Raw genomic sequence first — 20271 nt, forward strand, 5'->3', positions numbered from 1 at the left:
CTCTGGTGCAACAAAACTCTGCCATTTGTGACAGAGTGAGACGCTGCTGAGGTTTTATTTACACGGCGAAAAGCAAAAAGACTTCAGTGAAAGTGACTGTAATCAAACACCTGTATTTGTATTGCACATTATGCTGAGACGTCTATTTATTTATCATATATTCCTGGAATTATTAGTGATTCATTAAGGAAGGCAGTATATTAAGTTCTCAAAAATACATTATTATAATGAGTCTAAATACTGTTGAGTTATTTAATAAATAAAACACATATTTTGTGAATAAAATCTTGATTTACCATAGCTGTTAAATAAATGCAGAGGACAACATTTTCACCATAAATTGATGCAGAAAAGGCAAAAGTTGTGCATAAAAAATGGCCAGAATGCAAGAAATGAAATGTTTGACACTCAAGGACCCCTGCTTAATCTGTCCCTACCAATAGTTCAATAAAAAGTGTCTAAACTGATGTCAGTCTTTTATAAATAAGACTAATATAAAATCTTGATTTGAGAAGTGTGCCTGTAGCTGTTAGATGAGTGCAGAGGATCACCACAGAGCAGTGTACAGGTACATTTTTCAGGACAAAAATCCAGATTATAAATATGAATTATGAACTTAAACAAGCTCTAAATCTTTTATGGAAAGCCCAATTAGATCATTATATTCCATTGTATTTTTATCTGTCACCTGGTGCCTGAGTTTTGTGTTTGCTTTTACATAAATAACGACATTTCCACCATAAAAAGATGCAGAAAAGACACAAGTTGGTGCATAAACATTCACCAGCATGTAGGTAATTAAATGTTGGATGTTGAAATTCTACGACTTAATGTGTCCCCCTATTATTCAAATGAAAAGTACACAGAATGTTGAGTACAATACATATTTTGTGAATATATAACATTATTATTATTACATTTAGTATTATCTTTATAGAGGCGTGTTACTCTGGCAGTTGAATAAATGCAGAGGAGTAAAACAGTGCAGTGTACAGGTACATTTTTTTAGTACGAGTGCAAAAAATAGTTTTTTTATTTCATTCCACTGCTGCTTTTCTGAAGCACTGGGTCTTTCTTTACTTTTAAAACGTGGAGATGAATTGTGGAACACCTAATTAGAGCCATATATATTCCATTACATTTAAAATTTGTCACTGTGTGCCTAAATCTTCTGCATTTCCTTCTTTTAATAAGGACATTTAAATAAACAAATGCAGACAAGGCGCAAATTGATGCATAAAAAATCACCAGAATGCAGGAAATGAGGTGTTTGATGCTCAAAGACTCCAGCTTAGTGCGTCTCCTCCAATCTTCCAATAAACCAGCGGCCACGATTAACAACATGAATGTAAAGATGTTATGTTAAAATAACCAGGCTACTGTTCCTTGTGTCTTCCATCACCATTTTTAATTCCTTCCTCCAGGGAGGATGATGCAGAGCTGAGGGCCGGTGAAGACATGAGCGCATTTTGATGGAGTCCTCTTTCAACGCTGTAGAGCTCCGGGAGCTGCGGGGCGGAGGAGGCCGACGAGGCCTGTCTCCGACGGCGACCCCCTGGACCGCGGCCACGGTGAGCAGCGGCGCCCGGGGCTTCGAGAACGCCTCCTACCAGCAGGACGACGAGCAGAACCAGCAGCAGCAGCAGGAGGCGGCCACCTCGGCCAGTTATCCGCCCCCAGCGTCAGGCAACAGCAAGGTAGACATGTAGTTCAAAAGAACAGATCAGATGTCCACACTGTCACTCTTCCAGGACAAATGATGCAGTTCCACCATTCATGTGTTCAGGTTCAGTGTCTTGCCCAAGGACACTTGGACTGTGGATCGAACCACCAACCTTGCGACTAGAGGACAACCCGCTCTACCACCTGAGCCACAGCCGCCTTCACTGCTTATATCTTGAACTCGAGCTTTCAGTGAAATGACGGTGCAGATGTCTGTAGTTACATCAGAAGGCTGCGGCAGTTTCAAGCAGCACCGCGCTGCAGCCACACATGACAGCAGTTTTATCTTCATGTCTGAGCAGCTTGAGGCAAAGTTTTAGTTACATGTCAACCACAAGCCTCGACTGTATGAAGTCCTCGTTCTCCACAAGCTCTTCACTGATGAGCTCCTTCTCTGTAGCAGCGTTTTCACTCTTATCCACCACAGCAGCAGCCGTCACTGTTCAGAAGCTTTGCTGGAAGCATCAAGCATCGCACGCGTCACAACCGTCCGACTAGTTCTAATGATGTTTGAGATACCTGCTCTGCTGTCATTGTCAGAAAGGTGTTGTTTATGTCTGGTATAAAAATTCAGATTCGTCACAGTGTAATTAGTCCAAACGACGTTGTTGATAGCTGTGATGTTCAGTGACAGACTGTGCTGTTAAATGTTAACTGGAGGTGAGTGTGGTTTGATTACTGCTTCTCTTTTATCACTGATGTTTGCAGGAGCTTCTTCCTGACCTCAGCACCGTCTTCCACCCTGAGGCCCACAATGCAGTGTGACTTATCTGTGTCTTTATGGTCGTTTTGCAAATTTTAGTTGGGATTTGCAGTCTTGTTGTGGTTGATTTATACTTTTCTGAGGTCATTTTGCATATTTTATGGTTGATTTGTGGCCAGGGCTGCAAGGTGGCTCTGTGGTTAGCACTGTTGCTTCACAACAACAGGGTTGCCGGTTCGCGACACCGGGATCTTTCTGCGTGGAGTTTGCATGTTCTCGTGCAGCGTGGGTTCTCTCCGGGTTCTCCAACTTCCTCCCACACAGTCCAAAAACAGGTTAATTGGTGATTCTAAATCGTCCGTAGGTGTGAATGTGAGTGTGCTTGGTTGTCTGTCTCTAAGTGTAGCCCTGTGATAGACTGGTGACCTGTCCAGGTGAACCTGCCTTCACCATAAGTCGGCTGGGATAGACTCCAGCCCCCCATGACCCTAGTGAGGATTAATGGATGGATGGATCTGTGGTCATGTTGCCTTTTTGTGGTCATTTGTGCTCATTTTCAGTCTCCAAGGCTGATTTGTGCCTCTTGTGGGGGATTTTTTTTTACTTTTTGTGGGTTTCTGTGGTGAATTTGTAACTTTTTGTGACCATTTGCAACTTTTCTGGTTGTTTTGCATCTTTCTGTGGTCTTTCTGCATCTCTGTGGGAATTTTTTGTGGTTGGTTGTTCTCTTTGTGTTAATTGTGTGTCTTTGTAGTCAATTTCTGCCATTTTGTAGTCATTTTGTGTCTTTTGTGGGTTGTTGTGCATCTCTTTGTGGTTGATTTGCATTTTTTTGTGATCATTTCGCATTTTTTTGTCGTTGTCCCGTATCTCTTTGTGGTCATTTTGCATCTTTTTGTGGTTGTGGTCATTCTGTGTCATTTGTGTGGTTGCTTTGTATCTTTTCATGGTCATTTTATGTGATTTTTTGGTTGTTTTTTTGTTGTTTGTTGTTATTTTGTGTCTCTGGTTGGTTGATGGAAAAGCAACCGGTTCTTTGGAGGTGACAGAATCGAACCAACTAAGCACTGGCCCTTGCACCGGCATGGAACTGGCACACCTGGTTCTTTTTAGTGGAAAAGGGGTGATTGTAGCCATTTTGTGTGCCTTTGTGTTTGGTTTTTGCCTTTTTGTTGTCACTCTGTGGTCATTTTGCACCTGTTTTATGGTCATTCTGTGTCTTTTTGTTCATACTTTTGTGTGTCTTTGTAGTTGATTCTTTCCTTTTTGTGGTCAATTTGCAACTTTTTATGGTCGTTTTTCATCCTTGTGGTCATTTTGTGCCTTTTGTGGTCAGACTGTGCTGCTTGTGATTTCGTTGTGTGTCTTTGTGAGTTGAATAGCTGCAGATTCCTGACACTGTGCAGGAGCTTATAGGCTGGTTCACTAATGCACTGTGGCCACATGAGCATTCCTTGCTTGAGTTGATGCAGCTGATGGATTCATGTTTAATACTCTCTCTTTTAGCTCTGTTTTTGGTCTCCACCTTGTTGTCAAAGCGCTACTCTGACTTTTGATTTACTTTCACACCTAATAAACTGTCCCAAACCAACTCCAGCAGGGGCTGCGCTCATATTTTTTGTTTGCCGAGACACTTTTATGGCACTAAGACGACCTGAATGCTCCGTGACTCGGCACTGAAAACGGTCCAGAATCCAGAATCTGAGAGGCTGGTGAATCCCAGTTCAAACACAGCACAGACAGGATAAACAGACTGTCGGCTAACAGGCTGCTGAGGAGCTGCCAAAGCCCTCAGAGCTCACAGCGGTGAAATACAGAAAGCCCACGGCGACGGGACCACGTGTCAGGAACATCAACGGAAATATATCAGACACCTGAATGCTGCTCTAGATGTTATTTAGCTTTTACATGAGTAATGTAGAACTTTATACGTTTAAATTGTGTTTTCTTTTGAAGAAAACAAACACTGTTGACAAAGAACGGCTGCAGTAACTGGAGCGCATGTTGTTGTTTGTGGCAGCAGATTATTTACTGACTTACATTATTTATTATTTATTACCAACTTCATATTTGTTTGTGTGTTCTGTTCTGCTCTCCTCATTTCCATTCTTCCCTCCATTTTCCTTTCTTTATCCCTTCTATTCTTTCTCCTTTTATTCTTTCTACTTTCCATCTTTACTTTTGTCCTTTCCTGCCTCATTTTTCTTTTCTTCTCTATTTCAATCTTTTTCTTCTCACCTTTTTACTATCTTTTCAACTTTTTATTGTCTTCCTTTGTCCTTCTTTTCCCCATTCATTTCATTTTGCTCTCCCTTCTTTATTTTTATCTTTCCATTTTGTCTTGTTTTATCATTTCTTTATTTTTTTCTTTTCTTTCTTTCCTTCTCCCTTTTCATTTCCTTTCAATTGCCCCTTCCTTCCTTTTTTATCTCCTTTTCTACCTTCATTGTTTACTCCCTTCTTGCTTTCTTTTCTCTCTCCTTTAATATTTTCATTACTTTTTTCTATTGTGCCTTTTTTCTTTTCTTCCTCCTTTTTCTTTTCTACTTTCTTTCCTCTCTTCTTTCATTTTTCATTCCTTTCTTTCCTTTCATGTTTTCTTTTTTCCTCATCGTATCTCCTTTGTTCTCCCTTCAATCTTCCCTTTGTTTCCTTTTTTCTTCTGTCTTACCTTCTTTCCTTCTTCTATATCTTCATTTAATCTTAATCGTTTCTTCTCCTCTTTCATCTTTCTTCTGCTTTTTAATTCTTTCATCCTTTCATCTTACCTTCCTTACTTTATTTCCTCTTTGTTTTACCTTCCACCCGACCTTCTCTTTCTTCTTTCATGTCAACTTTCATCTTTCCTTGTTTCTTTCCTTCCTGTTTTTTTACTAATTCATTTCTTTCCATCTTCACTTTACCATTCTCTCGCTCCTTCCATCTGTCCTTTCCTCATTTCCTTTAATCCTTTCCTATCTTTCTTTCTTTCCTTCCCTCCCGTCCAGCAGCAGCAGCAGCAGCATCCAGAGGTGTCTCCTCAGTCCTATGATGAGGAGGAGGCCGGTGCAGGAGCCGCCGGCGGTCCGGAGGACGGTCAGGACTTCACAGAGTTCAGCCCGGCTGACGACCACTCGGCGGACTACGGCTTCATCCTGGCTCTGGTGTTCCTGGTGAGCGGCATCGTGCTGGTGGTCATCGCCTACACCATCCCCCGGGAGGCCAAAGTGGACCCGGACTCGGTGTCGGCGCGGCAGATGGAGAAGCTGGAGATGTACTACGCCCAGCTGGGCTCCCACCTGGACAAGTGCATCATCGCGGGTCTGGGTCTGCTGACACTGGGGGGGATGTTCCTGTCGGTGCTGCTCATGGTGTCCATCTGCCGGGGCGAGATGTACCGGCGCAGGGCGGCGTTCGTTCGACCCAAAAGGACTTACGGCTCCATCAACTTGAGGATGAAGCAGCTGGCCACCGGGGAGGCGGGAGGAGGCGACGGCGGGGACGGAGGGGAGGAGTTTTTGGTTGCAGAGACGCGGAATAACGTACAGCCAGAACCGAGCCGGGACTCCAAACCAGAAGCAGGACCGAGCAGACAGCCTCCTCCTCCTGCTGCTCCTCCTTCAGCTGCTGGACGTGGACTCAACTAACTGCGCGGTCCGTCCACTCTGCAGACGTGTTGCCTTCCTGAGTGAGTGCCCCGTTGCATTATGGGGATGCAGGTGCCCGATCATGTGCTGACTGGAGAAGCACAACTTGAGCACAAGGCTTTGGGCTGGAGCTTTACGCCGGCCTTCTGGGACGAACCGAGCTTAAAGGATATTTATTCTAACCGATCACGAGGGATGTACGACTTCACAAAAGAGGGCTCGATGCGGTAGAAGAGCGAGGTAAGGCTGGAAAAGAGCACATGTGGAGAGGAACGGTTGCATATCAAAGATTAGCGTTTCAATATTAAATCCTAGTATGTTAATCAGAGACTTGGTTTCACAATAAAAGCACATTATAATGAAAAGCACTGCAGAGAGCAAGATTATTGTGAAGATGTTCCACATTAGCCATATTTTTAACCCTTAACTATTTGGCTTGCTGCTGTGAATAGCACTTGAGATGTGAGAGACAGTGGAGCCGCTGGACAGCAGCGTCGCGACCAGACGCCTGAATCAAGTGTGATGGACAGAGTGATGCTAGCACAAAGTAAACACTGGCAACGTTTTGGAAGCTCATTCACCACCAGCAATAAATGGACGATAAAAGTACAGGAAACAAAAGCTGCAGGAAACTACACGGCTTAAACCTGCATTAAGCAACATGTTTCACTGATTAAAATGATGAATAAGAACCTCTGAGGATCATTTGGCTGCTTTCAGCTCTTTGTTTAAGTTCACAGCTCGAATAAAGCACATAGCTGCACATGGAGAGTTCACCTTCTGGTTCATCCTCGACATACTAACTGCAAGTTCAGACTTTAGATTTAGAGTTTTGTGGCCCCAAAACAAATGCAAATCCACTATTCTCTATCCTCAGCTCTGCCTCTGGCTCTTTAGCTGCTGAATGCTGCTCTGTGTTCACCAGCTCGACTGTTTGCTGTTGAGCAGGTAGCGAACAGAGGCCTTTTAGAGCTTTTTTTTTCTCCTAAAACACCTGCCTCCAGCACTCACGGAGCAGCATTAGGATTCATTTTGAGTCAGGGTTTGTGTGCATCCGATGGATTTATCGTCCAGTATTCCCTCTGTTTTTGATCTGCGCCAACTCCTGAGGGAAATCTGTGGCTCTTTAGCTGCTAAATGCTCCACTTTGTTCACCAGCTTGTCTCTAACTGTGTCTGTCTGCTGTTTGATGCCACGCTAACAGTGCAGAGAGCCAACGAAAACGGTAAAGCTGGACGGCTAAACAATGAGCTGAGATTCATCCTTTATCATTTAATTCATTATTATTTTACATTTATATCACTATATGTTTTTCCCTTTCAGATTTTTAAAACAAGATTAGAAGTGTTTCCAGTTAATATTTAACCCTTAATATAACAACTACAGTCAAACTTTAAAGCATATATATTAAATTATAAGTTTTGGTTGATGGACTTTTATCAGAATTTTTAAAGGTGCCCGATGGAGCGTCCTTGTAAAGAAATAAAGGTTATTATATATAATGTGTGTGCATCCAGACATTGGAGAAAAGCTCCCCAGTGTTAGCAGAGGTGAAAAACTCCACAGGGAAACCATCAAATATTAATACTCATATTGGCAATCAATCTGTCTGCAACCTTAATTAAACTGAACAAAAACAAAGATTAGTGAAAAGTCAGACCGGCGTAGAAACGGCAGCCACAGTCTCCGCATGAAATAAGAAGTTTCACAGATTTGTTGCCGTTGACTGAGAGAATCTTAAAAGTCTTCATGCCTACATGTGGAAGAAAATTGCTTAATGCAGCTTTAACATTTGGCTGGTCGTCAATAAGATGCAGCGAGAGGAAGGAGGTGACGATCAGAGGTGAGAATGTCTGAGAGGCGCTGAAGTGACATTTTTTTTCTTTCTCACCAAACACGCTAAAGTTTTTCTGATTGGTTGGAGATCGTTTCTGTTTCATCACGGGAGGAAAGAACACAGGAAGCAGCCTGAACCAGTCTGTTGTTGAGAAACAGTCTTGAGGATTGGTGCGTGTGATCCTCAGACAGCTGGAGGAGACGCTCAGTTCTGCAAACAACCAACCCGGACTGGAAAATGTGTGAAAGTCAACTCCTCCGCAGTTTCTCACCTAGTTAACATCTTCTCTGCTGCCGACTGAAGGCCGCAAAATCCAAAAACAGATTTAAACACACGAAACAAGGAGATATTAAGTATCGTGTCACATATCCAGTGTCTCATGCTGCATCGCCCAGAACTGTTGCCTCGTGTTTACTAATCAGCATTTTCTGCTAACATCACCCTCTGCAGCATCAGAGAGCAGCTGCTGCTCCCAAACTTGAAATTACATTTGAATGATCATATTTATGTGACATTTAAAGGTGGAATATAAAACTCTCCTGTGCTACATGCTAGTCGCTGCTGCTGCTGCTGCTGCTGCTGTTATAAAAAGAAACGAATGAATGAACATTTGTAGAACAAGCTGTTATTATAATCAGTGGTGGAGGAAGTTCAAACTCCATACTGTAGAAATACTTCTTACAAGTCCAGCATTGATGATTTCTCCTAAATGTTACACAAACCGACCCCTGTGGCTGATATGCTGTTACATATTCAATCATTAGAATTCTGTTGATGTGTAAGCAGCTGATTTTTTTCTTAGTTTGCATCAGAGGGCAACTTTTCATTGTAATTAACGGGTTGTTTTTTTATTGTTTATTTTTTGGGGGGGTTTGTAAGAATTCAAGAAATAGTTAAAAAATTGTTACCAGAGCCCAGAATGATACCTTCACAACAAAATATTAACAAAAAGATCTAATTATTGAGGAAAAAACAGTGAATATTCACATTTGAGAAGCTGGAGTCAGGAAATTTTGGGGCATTTTTCAGTGAAAAATAACTTCTATCGCTGTTTATTTGAACTGTACGTGTTTTAACTTTGGGTGGTTTAATTAAAGGCTGAGGTTTATTATTATTTTAAGCCGATTAATCTGTGGATTATGCTTTTTAATTAATCGATTAGTTGTTTGATCTATAAAAATGGTTTACGCGCTCAAATGTCTTGTTTTGTCCACAACAAAGAAATATTCAGTTTTCTGTCTTAGAGGAGGAAAGAATCAAATTTAAGAAGCTGGAATCAGCAATAAACCGATTAATTAATTATCAAAATAGCTGGTGATTAATTTAACAGTTAACAACTAATCGATTAATCGCTGCAGCTCCGATTTACAAAATATTTTCTAAAGCGTTCACATGTTTTGTTCTGCATAAGCTACATTTAAAAAGTACGTGCAGCTGTTAGATAAGTGAGTTGAACATCTTAAGTACAGTACTCGAGTAAATGTACTTAGTTACATTCCACCACTGATTATAATCAGCTGAGCCTTAATGGGAAATCAGCAAATTGACTTTAAAAGCATTAAGGTGACTTGTGTGTGTTTTTCTGTCGACAAGAAGCTGGTTTTGAGTGGAATGAACCTTTAACGACACAGCGCCTACTTATTTGTATTATAAACTGATGTTATTTATGTCATGTAAGGATACAATATGCCTTAACGAGTAAATACACACGTTGTAAATTGTATATACGCCAATATTGTTATGCTCATGTATTATGGTCTGTATAGTGAACCAGTTAGCCAAGGGTAATGTAGCCGCGCACACACACACACACACACACACACACACACACACACACACTTTAGGTCCAGCTCAGCGCTACATTTATACTAATCTCGAGCTGTTTGCTGACGTATGTGACGCAGTTCTGTCTGACGGTACAGAAACACTGTAAATATGACAAGCAGACGTGTGGGATGTAGAGGAGCAGCAGAAGCTAAAGCTCACAAACCAAATACGCAACGCAGGTATGCAAAAGTGGAAAAACCTCGTCACAGCTGGACCAGTTTCTTCCTGTTAGCAGCTTATTGACCTCAGCGGGTACAGAAAAGGGAGAGATTGTGATTTAATGTTGAGTGTTCAGGTAAATGAAATCACAAAAACTAAATGGAAAAAGAAATCATTCTGAATGGTTTGTAAATATTAGGGATTGATTATTCTGATGATTATTTTCCTGATTCATTGACTGTTTGGTTCATAAAATGTCAAAAATAGCTTAATTTTGATTGTCAGAAAAGATTGTTGCACCTGGAAACGGTGAGTTTGGGGGGTTTTCTGTTTTGGGGTTGTTGTTTTGGAGGGTTTTTTTGCCTGATTGATTCATCTGATGATTATTTTCCTGATTAATTGATTGTTTGGTCAATAGACTGTCACAAAAGAGCTGAACTGAAGTAGTCAAAAAAAGACGTGAAACAGTGAAATTCTGGGCTTTTTTTTTGTTAAAAACCCGACATAAATGACAATAAAACAAGAGCGTATAATCAAAATAGTCAATCAGTCAGTTTTCGCTTTAGCCTGCTAATTATTTCAACAATCATTTCATGTGTCAAAGTTGCTAAACGGTCCACTTTAGCTTCATAGCCGAGTGTCATAATCCCCAGAATATTCACTTTAACATCCAGTTTGACAAAGAAAAGCATCATGTGTGAAAAGCTGGAACGAGCAAATGTGATAAATCAGTTATTAAATTAGTTGCTAATTCATTTTCCAGCTCATGATATAGTTAATGCTTATAAAGGAAAGCTAGAACGTCCCCGAATATTCTCGAGAAAACGAAGAAGTAATTAAATTTCACATGCACTCGAAGACAAAATGATCAAAAATATTTATTCAATCGCCAAACTGTGTCGGTGTTGCAGGTGTAAGAAGTTTACAGAACGTTATTGAATGACGGAGTAATTTAACATCTTTAGTTTGTGAATATTATTGACCCACTTTGACCTCAGTAGTAAACACTAGAACATTTATCAACCGTTTGACCACAAAAACTGAAAATGCAGAAGCTTTGTGAAAGTCAAACACAGAGCTGGTGGAATGGACGGGTCCATTTTACAGGTGATTCTGATATTGTGGCTGGTTAGCGTATGTAGAGATATTATTATTATTATCAATAATAAAAACATCTGGTTAGTGTTCGATAAAGTAATAAAGTCTGATGACCCCACTGGTCAGGTTAATCGTTGTGATGGTCAAACTGTTCTGTTACTGGACAGAGTCGCCCCTGCTGGAGTGTCCTTGAGTCCGGCTGCATTCACACAAGGGAGCTTAACCCTCTGAACCCCGGCAGTTTTTGGGCGTATTCTTTGCTCCCGTCACATTTTAATCCTAAACTATAGGGAAAAAAAACAAAAGTTATTTCTTTGATTGTTTGCTTACAGAAATTGGAAAAACCTGCACTCAACACGTAGAACATTTTTCTAAGTGCCCACATGTGTCACCAAAACTAGAGAAGAAGGGTGAGTCTACCTGCTACAGATGTTTCAACAAATTTAATTTATTCACATCTCCTCTCTATGTGGTGTAAACACATCCTGCAGTTCAGCTGAAAGGTCTCTGATTTTTATTCAAGCGACTGTTGTTTGCATCTGAGTCACTACTGGTGGCAGGATTCTAGTTTTTCCACAATTTTAGAGTGAAGTCGATGAAATATCACAATTTTAAGCTTAGATTTGGTTTATTTTCTCAAGAAAACTGAAGGTCAGACGTGATTTGTTAAAGAGCCAATGATTCTTTCTGCTTGTGCTGTTTGTGGCTCAAATAAATGGTGTCGTTTTGGTGATTTTTTTAAGAATACAACAACATGCCTTTGGACCTCTGTGGCAGCTTTTAGCTTTTCAGGGTAAATGCTGATTTGATGCATGAAAAATCCAGAATACCAGCAGACTGATCCCCTTACAGGCGCTGTTCAGACACAATTATAAACAACTAGTTTTAGAGAGATTTGCACTCAGCAGCGAAGGAGCAGCCAGAAGTAAGAATGCAAAGCTCTGGAGCTAGAAAGAAAGACAGCAGAGGGTTTTCTGCGAGGGTGAAGCCAAGTGAGTGACGGAGGAGAGAAGATGTGGGCGAGGCGCTGGGATGCAGCTGGATGACGTGAGGTGATTCTTGAAGAGGTGGATTTTCAGCCTGCCAGGGAGGACACGGCATGAAGCTGAATCCTCTGAATGACACATTCAGGTTTCCACACTCGCCTCCGAATAAAAAAAAAAAAGAATGAACAGACGGACACGACTCAGATTAAGCCTGAAAGAGCTGCTGATTGTTGTTGGGAGAACGCGAGGAGGAGGTCTGCTGCAGCCGGCAGGTCCTCATTAGTGGGCAGAAACAAGAGCTGCAGAAACACGACGTGATACAGGGAAGGATTGTTGCTGCTGGTTGGACTCGGAGCTGGAAGGAGGAGGCTTGAGAGGGTTTTTATTTGAGTTACATGGATGGATAGATGCAGTGAGAAGGAGGACTGGGGATTGCTTTTGTGGGGGAAAAAAAAAAAGATTTTACACATCAGAAGCCTCATTCAGACAGGATTTATTTCTCCAGGGGAGGTGGGGAGGTTCACCATACCGGCCCGTGTGAGTAATTACAGAAATGACCTCCTGTTTTTCTGTGAACTCGCTGCTCCTCCTGCAGTTTAAATCCCACATTTTAAAGGGAATTCTTGACTTTTTTCTTTCCTTCTTTTGAATTTTATGAGCTTCAGATGTTTCCAACAATCTCATAGAACCGTGTTAACACCAACAGACTGTGTATTGCAGGCCTGTTGGCTTATTAATGTGAATTGCAGGTTTAAAATCCCACCAGAAAGAGGAGTTAAACTACCCGGAAACATTTGTTGGGTGAATCACGTCCACATGGAGCAATAGAAGTGCTTGTTTTACAGAATAGTATTTTAGAACAGCCTATTTTTGTTTCTTAATATCGATGCATTGAGGTCAGTTTAAAGTTGCAGCTGGTACAAGCAGGACTAATCTACTCACTTTATGTACAGCTGGGTGGCTTCATCTATAATATTATCAGAATTAATTTGCAAAGTAGCTCATAAAAAAGAAAAAGAAATCATTAAAGAAAAATGACATTTTCATGTTTATTTCCCATCATGACACTGATTCAGAATCATAAATACTGGACAAGTATATCAGATAGTCTCTGATTAAGTTCAAATATTTTTAAAAAGCACATTAAAATAATTGATAATGTGGAAGTCAACTAGTGATATTGTCTAAACCATGTGTTTTTTTTAATGTATCCCAAAAGTACTTGATATAATCAGCTAAAAATTCAAACATAACATTATAAAATATCCATACTTTATGCATCACAGAAAATTCTGCATTATTGTTCAAATTTGGTCCAGTGGACATATTAAATCATTTGATCACATTAAGTCTGAAAACGTATTCACACCTTTCAAATGAAAAGAGAACTTGTGCTTTACATAAGAAACACAAGACATTTAAAAGTCCAGTTATTTACACTTCAAGGAAATCTTCACCTTCAAAACATGACTCTGTGCAGTTATAATGTCACTTTCCAAGAAAAAGTAAGTTTGGAAAGTAAAATTAAAGAATCGATTCCTGTAAAATACATTAAAACAACAACAAAAAAAACATTTGTGCAGCGTGTTGTCGTGCTGACAGGTTTGTCTGAAATAAATAAAAGTTAAGATTTTTGCCAAACACAGAGAAGATAAACAGATATTTTTTCTGAGCATTGAAATGACACTTGGCCGATCCAACAGGAACGTTTCAGAAACAATATCTGCAGGTTGTAATCAACAGGAGCAGTTTTTAAAGGGACTATATTTCAGTATCTCAAACCTACTTACAGTAAGTCACAATACTCTCTATATATGGAGGAACTGACCCTTTAAACTAAAGCTTTATTGATGATATTTCAAGAAATAGGTCTTTTCTCAGTTTGCAGAACATTCGGGGCACCTGGATTTGTCTCCTTCGTAAAGATGGAGGTGACGCTTTTGATAAACTGATGAAGAGAGGGAATATTTCCTCAGTCTTTCCTGAAAAGACTCACACATTCGTGGGGCGCCCTCCTGCCCCGACAGCTTCACTCCAGCGTTGCAATTAAACACCTGAGTAGATATTTACTGGAAGTGGGAGCAGAAAGACGATGTGCTGTAAAGAGAGGAGGACGTGAGCAGAACTAGGCTTCAGCTCCTCTGTGACGTGTCTGAATGTCAAGACCAAACACGAGCACCTTGGCCAAAGACACAAGAGAAAATCAATCTTTATTCTGTCGGCAGCGCGATGACTCCGTTACCATAGAAATAGGCTATTTATATCGAGGACTGTTGGGGGAGCAGTTCTCCGATGTCATGGAAAGTCCTTGTGAGGACGGGACAGCAAAGACAAAGTCTCAAACCCTCCGACTGTCCCTGCAGACGAGGAGACGAACAGTCGGCCTTAGTGGGAGGACATGACACAGTTTTTTAGAGCGAGATGTGGTTGTTTTCCAAGAAGCAGAGCGTTAATTCACTTCAGGTCAAAAGTGGGTAGGAGGAAAACAAAGCGGACCAATAATCCTGCTAAGCTGATGAATAAACCATTAGCAGGTCGAGCTTCTTAAGTTCAACCCAACCATGAAGCCTTTAGTGAGTCAGCTGCAACCAACATGAACAAAAATTCAAGAGCTTTTCAGCTGAACTGTAGGCTGTGTTTCCACAGACCAGATGGAAGACAAGGATGGAAACTAAAAATGTAAATAGTAAAATTTGTCTTGCATGTGAAGTCACCACTTTAGAAAAAAATCTAGACACTTTCAGCCTTGTGCTTTCATATAAAAAAAAACATCATTCACATAAGTTGAATTTATTTTCTTATTAGTTAAAATGAAAAAAGATGATTTCTTTCTAATTCTGACTCCATATTTTTCAGACAGTTTTGGGAAAACAAATAACAATTTGTATGAAGTGTGTCACCAAGGCTTTATGAAGACATGGGGTAAATTAAACTGTGATAAAATAAAATACCTAAATTATTTTTATACACAGCAACATATTTAGGACTGCAGGGTGGATCGGTGGATAGCATCGTCGCCTCGCAGCAAGAAGGTCGCCGGTTTGCGTCCCGGTGAGGACACCAGGATCTTTCTGCATGGAGTCTCCATGTTCCCCCCGTGCAGTGTGGGTTCTCTCCGGGTTCTCCAGCTTCCTCCCAAAGTCCAAAAACATGTTGAGGTTAATTGGTGATTCTAAATTGTCCGTAGGTGTGAATGTGAGTGTGCTTGGTTGTCTGTCTCTAAGTGTAGCCCTGTGATAGACTGGTGACCTGTCCAGGTGTCCCCTGCCTTCACCCTGAGTCAGCTGGGATAGACATATAGATAATGGATGGATGGACAACGTATTTAAATATATAAACAGAAAGACTAGCCGCTCACACAAATTTATGAATAACTACATCTCAGCACAGGACACCGGAAGTTGTACACAAATCCAGGTTTTTCTCAGTTTTTGTAAAATAAATAATCAAATAAATTCAACTCTCATTTTTACTGATTGCAAGATTCTACTTCTGGTTGCTCTGCTTCCATAGAGGTGCAGGACGTTATGTTGCAGTGAAAAATGAGTCCACAGTGAGTAACAATGTGACAGCAGCCAAATTGAACAGAAACTGCTTGAAGATTAAATACATATCGATCAATAAATTAAGCAATATACGACCAAAAAAAGCAACAAAACTTCTTATTAAGAGCCTCGAACTGGCAGTTTGTTTGTCTCAAATCTCAGTTTGACGTCCTCTGAAGAAATGCAGGATACGCAGGTTGCACTTGAACATGTTATTAAAAGCAGACGTATCGAAGTCACAAGACAGCCTCCTACAATCTGATAACCTCGCAGTCGTACAAATACATCAAAAAACAAGAACTCTCCACGCTGAAGGTCGGGGGTCACAGGTCAGCACGGTGCTTCTGCAGCTGCTTGGGATGCAGTACGATACTCAAGGACACTTCAGCTGCGTTTCTGACCCTGAGTTCAGTCTCATTAATCACAACACATCCTGCTGTCTCAGCACCAGTCGCCGTAGCAACAAGCCCCTGGTAAAGATATACAACCTCAAATAAGCAGCTAGAAAATAAGAGTTTACAGTTAACGTCCTGCTGTTCCGTTCAGCTTAAACAAACCACCCACTGCCTCTTGGCAGGTCGGAGCCAGATGCTTCCCTTTATGTACAGTAAACAATATGCACAAATGTAACACACAGCAGTAGCATTTTACTCAGAGACTCAATGAATGTACAAACTGATGCCGGAACACGAGAGGTGGCGCAGCGCAGCAGTGTCACGCAGAATCACGATGCTATTATCCGTCGTTCACACATGAAACTACTTGATGTAAAGTCACATGATTTCAGTGAAAAACACTGTTGTATAAACATTCCTGTTCTTCTTTTGTTCTGTCTTGAGCGTGCAGAGTTACTAGATGTATATTTAAAGAGATAAAGCGAAGTTTCACGCAGGTGGAATGTTTTTTCGGATAAACTTAGATGTGAACAGTCGACTTCCACTGAGCCTTTACTGACCTCAGAATTCACAACATTCTAACCTGAACCAGAAGAACTTACGCAACTAATTTGCTGACAAAAAATAAATAAATGTTGCGGAAATCTGCATCTATCATCTCAAATCTGGCAAGTCAGGTTTCAGCCAGTCGACACTGTTATGGTTGTAGGAAGTCATGAGAATTCCCTTATTTGCCCTTTAATTTGTTCCTTTAATAAGGGTGAACATCCACGTGTTCGCTGCAGCATTTTAAACCCACAAATAAAAGTAGAAACCAGACAGTGTCCGATACTTCGGGGCGGCGCGTGTTCACAGCTGAATGTCCATGAATTTAAATGTAAAAACTTTAATTTTTCAAAAAACAATCATTCCACCCCAGTGAAATATCGCTTTTGGAAACCAGAATAAAATGATGCATATTAAAGTCTATGAAATGTATAAAAAGAATGAAAAAATATGAAGAGGCCTGAGAAGGAGTTGTGTCTGTTTGTGAATCAAAGATGTGAATCTTTTGCAATCAATTTATGACAATGAAAGTAATGTTTAGCACAAAAAATACGGCAAAATGGACATTAAAGGGATATATCACTTTGAGTTGTACTTATACTGTAAACTGGTGGAAATGTTTATAGATTGCAAGTTGTTATGTAGAAACTGATTTCCACTCAGTAGCAGAGAGAACAAAACGAAGTATCTGTAGATTTCTCATCTATTTTACAATAGTTTTTGCAATATGACTTCAGAAAAGTGACATAACCCTTTAATCTGAGTGAAAACCAGGGTCTGGACTGTTACAGAGCAGACAGGTGTTCAGCTCATTCTTGTTGCATTTTTATAAAATATATTCATATTTATTGTTTGATTAATCCCTTTAGGGAAACACAAGCAGCTCATTCTCACCATTTTTCTCCTCACATTCAGTATTAACAGAGCGGAGACGTTAGAATCAGCTTAAAGTCATCCACTTATAAAAAGAGCCAGAGCCTTGTTTTGGTGGTAAATCAATGACACTTAAACACACCTCACATTTTGTTCGACTCAGTATAGCCTTTGCTGTATTTCCTCTGTCATCGATTCACCTTCCAAACTGATCTGGTTTAGTTGTGTTCACATTACACTGAAACATGTTCTGTTGTGTTATTGTTGCTAGCAGTGGATTGTTTCATTCCAGAGACTCAAACTGCCAATATTATTCCTATTTTTCTTTTGTCTGGTCTCAAAGTGATGCTGGTTTGTGCAAATTAGGAAACACAAGTAATTCCTTTTGTTGTTCATTTGAAGGGTTTGAATTAGAGGAGAGTCAGGAGGGTTTAGTTCTCCGAAAAAATACAAAATTCAACCAAATTGAAAATAGACAGAGGTAATCTGGAAAAATGAATAAATAAGGTTCACATGTCTAATACAACACTAAAGGGTAAAACATGTTAAAGCTAAATCAAGTGTTCTGTCCTGGTCAGACCGTCTAGCTTCACCTGCTCCCAGTAACCCTGTGATGTGGCTGGTCAGGACCACAGACTGGTAAACATGGGCGACATGTTTAAAGCATGTAGGAGGCGAGCGTCTCCATTTTGTACCAGTGACGTCATTCGCAACCAGAGTTTGTGCAGCAGTCACTCACTGTGGGGGGGAGATGTTGGTGTCGAAGGCAGGGTAGGAAAACACTCTATCAACCTTACAGGCTGTGTTACTGCTCAGTGTGTCCGTCCACAGAGCCAAATGTAGCTTTAAACTGCTGCCTCATGCACCATCTGACTTTGGTTTGAAATCCCACTCCCGTAGTCACATTTTTCAGAGTGATAATGAAGTCATCCGGGCTGTTGAGGAGAACCTTGACCTTCTTCTGGAAGGTAAATACAGAAGTGGACCAAGTGCGTTGTGGGGCTGGACCCGAATGTTCAGTCATTGTGGTTGTATCCAGAGAGCAATTTCGATATTTTCGCATCAGTTTGCTATTGATTAGTAATGTGATGCTCTAAAAAAAAAGGGTGCATGCCATCATGGCAGACTATGAATAAAGTGGGAGCATTTGCAGGCTTCTTTTCAGGAACTGAACACACAGACTGCAAAGAAAAGATGAATAGAGCCTCCAGGTCTGAAAAGTGAAGCCAGCTCAGGAGTGCCTTAAACGTGCCAGCAGGGGGCGACTCCTCTTGTTGCAAAAAGACAACAAGATTATGTAGAAGTCTATGAAAATATTACCCTACTTCCTACTTGATTTGTTACTCCTGTAAATATTGTCCTAATGATTTTACAGCCTTAATTGCTAGTTTCAAGTCTCCTTCAAATAAGCATGATGTTCATCTTGTAAATATGGTCCCATTCAGAGGAAAATAGGCGATAAACAGGGCATGCTTTAAGGTGGGCTACCATGTGACTGACAGGTAGCTACTGACTGAATGACTGCAGTGTCCATGTCTTGTCCAGTCAGATCGACCCATCACTTGTTATGTTGGCTTTCAAAAGAGCAAGATCAATTCAGCCCTGTGCAGGCGTTCATGTGTTGTTTCATACACTTGTTCAGTGCTCCAATTTGCAACCAGATCGGTACTTCTCAACAACAATTTGAATTTCCAACGAGTAATCTTATCATCATGACTATAGAATCTGTTTCGTAGATTTGACAGATGATGTGAGTGTGGAATGCGGTTAAATAAAATGCTGTATTTCAGCCACACTGTCATGTCAGATGTATGTTGTTTTATATTGTTTTGAGACCCTACAAAAGAAAAAAAAATAAACTGAATCTTCTGCAGCACATTTTGAACACTTTTCTATCAGAAGTAAAATCTTTCTTCTCTCTAAGCCAGTTTTAAAGATGACTTTATATGATTTTTACAAGAATCTCATTTTCATTTGATATATTTCATTATTACATCAGTTCCACAAAGAGTGATGTGTGTTAATTTTTAAGCCAATAACAAATACTGTGTTGTAAATTAATTAATGTCTTATCTTCCCCGCCTGATACGAGAACAATCACTATCTAACTGACTGGTTTAAGCTGCATAGACCCCTGGTTTCCTCAGTGGTGTGTTTTATGAAGAGCACAGTGACTTGTGTACAGTATATAACTGAATTACATTGTTGAAATGATGCCATATCATACATGACCAGTATTTATTGGTAACAGTTATTAAGATTTATAAATCCTTAAAATCCTGCCGAAGAGCCGACATAAACTGAATCAACGCTGTGACAATTCCTCCTAAAAAACATGTTATTTGATTCCAATGAGGATGAATGTAGAGTTTTAAATGTTCTGTCACTGATCTGAAGAAACATATTCTCACTCCAGCGACTGATCAAACAAACACAAATATATCTGTGTCATCTCCTGTTGTTGGTCCTTACTCATAGTTTGAAAAGACGCTGCTTTGTGTGCGCTTCAGGAGGACAGTGAATCTGCATGTTATTAGTGTGTGACGCCGTAAAGGTCCGATGCCTTGTTCCTGTACATACTGAGGAGCTGTATCCTGTGTGTAACGATGATGCTGATTTTTAAGTATGATTTTGTTAACGTGAACAATAAAGTTTCTGTTTTGCTGTTGTTTTTAAGCCAGCGTTCTGCTCTCTGGTTTTTATTCATCGAATAAACTTCAGCTGAACCACATTTACATTTCAGCAGGTAGATCAGCCTGGTGGTTGGTGTAACCATCCAGTCAGAGACACTTGAGGTTTAATATCTCCATCAGTGTCTCTGGTTGAAGGGAAAGCCTGTACCTGACACCTTTAAAGAGCTTTAGCTTCTTATCCATCACCCAGGGACATCAAAGAGGCTTCAAATTCTTTTAAAAGCATGACAAGCTGTTGGCAGATGTGATTGGATCAATAAT

The 20271-nt window shown here is 40.4% G+C and overlaps 1 protein-coding gene across 1 annotated transcript; it reads left to right on the forward strand.

The window, feature by feature from the left end:
* Positions 1-1472: 1472 nt before the first annotated feature.
* tmem74b (transmembrane protein 74B) lies at positions 1473-6051 on the forward strand. The gene is made up of 2 exons (XM_008303678.1): positions 1473-1697; positions 5422-6051. Exons 1-2 carry the CDS (start codon positions 1473-1475, stop codon positions 6049-6051), a joined length of 855 nt encoding a protein of 284 aa, XP_008301900.1.
* Positions 6052-20271: the final 14220 nt, after the last annotated feature.

Source organism: Stegastes partitus, unplaced genomic scaffold (genome assembly GCF_000690725.1).
Source record: "Stegastes partitus isolate 25-593 unplaced genomic scaffold, Stegastes_partitus-1.0.2 Scaffold2051, whole genome shotgun sequence".
Classification (NCBI taxonomy): domain Eukaryota; kingdom Metazoa; phylum Chordata; class Actinopteri; family Pomacentridae; genus Stegastes; species Stegastes partitus.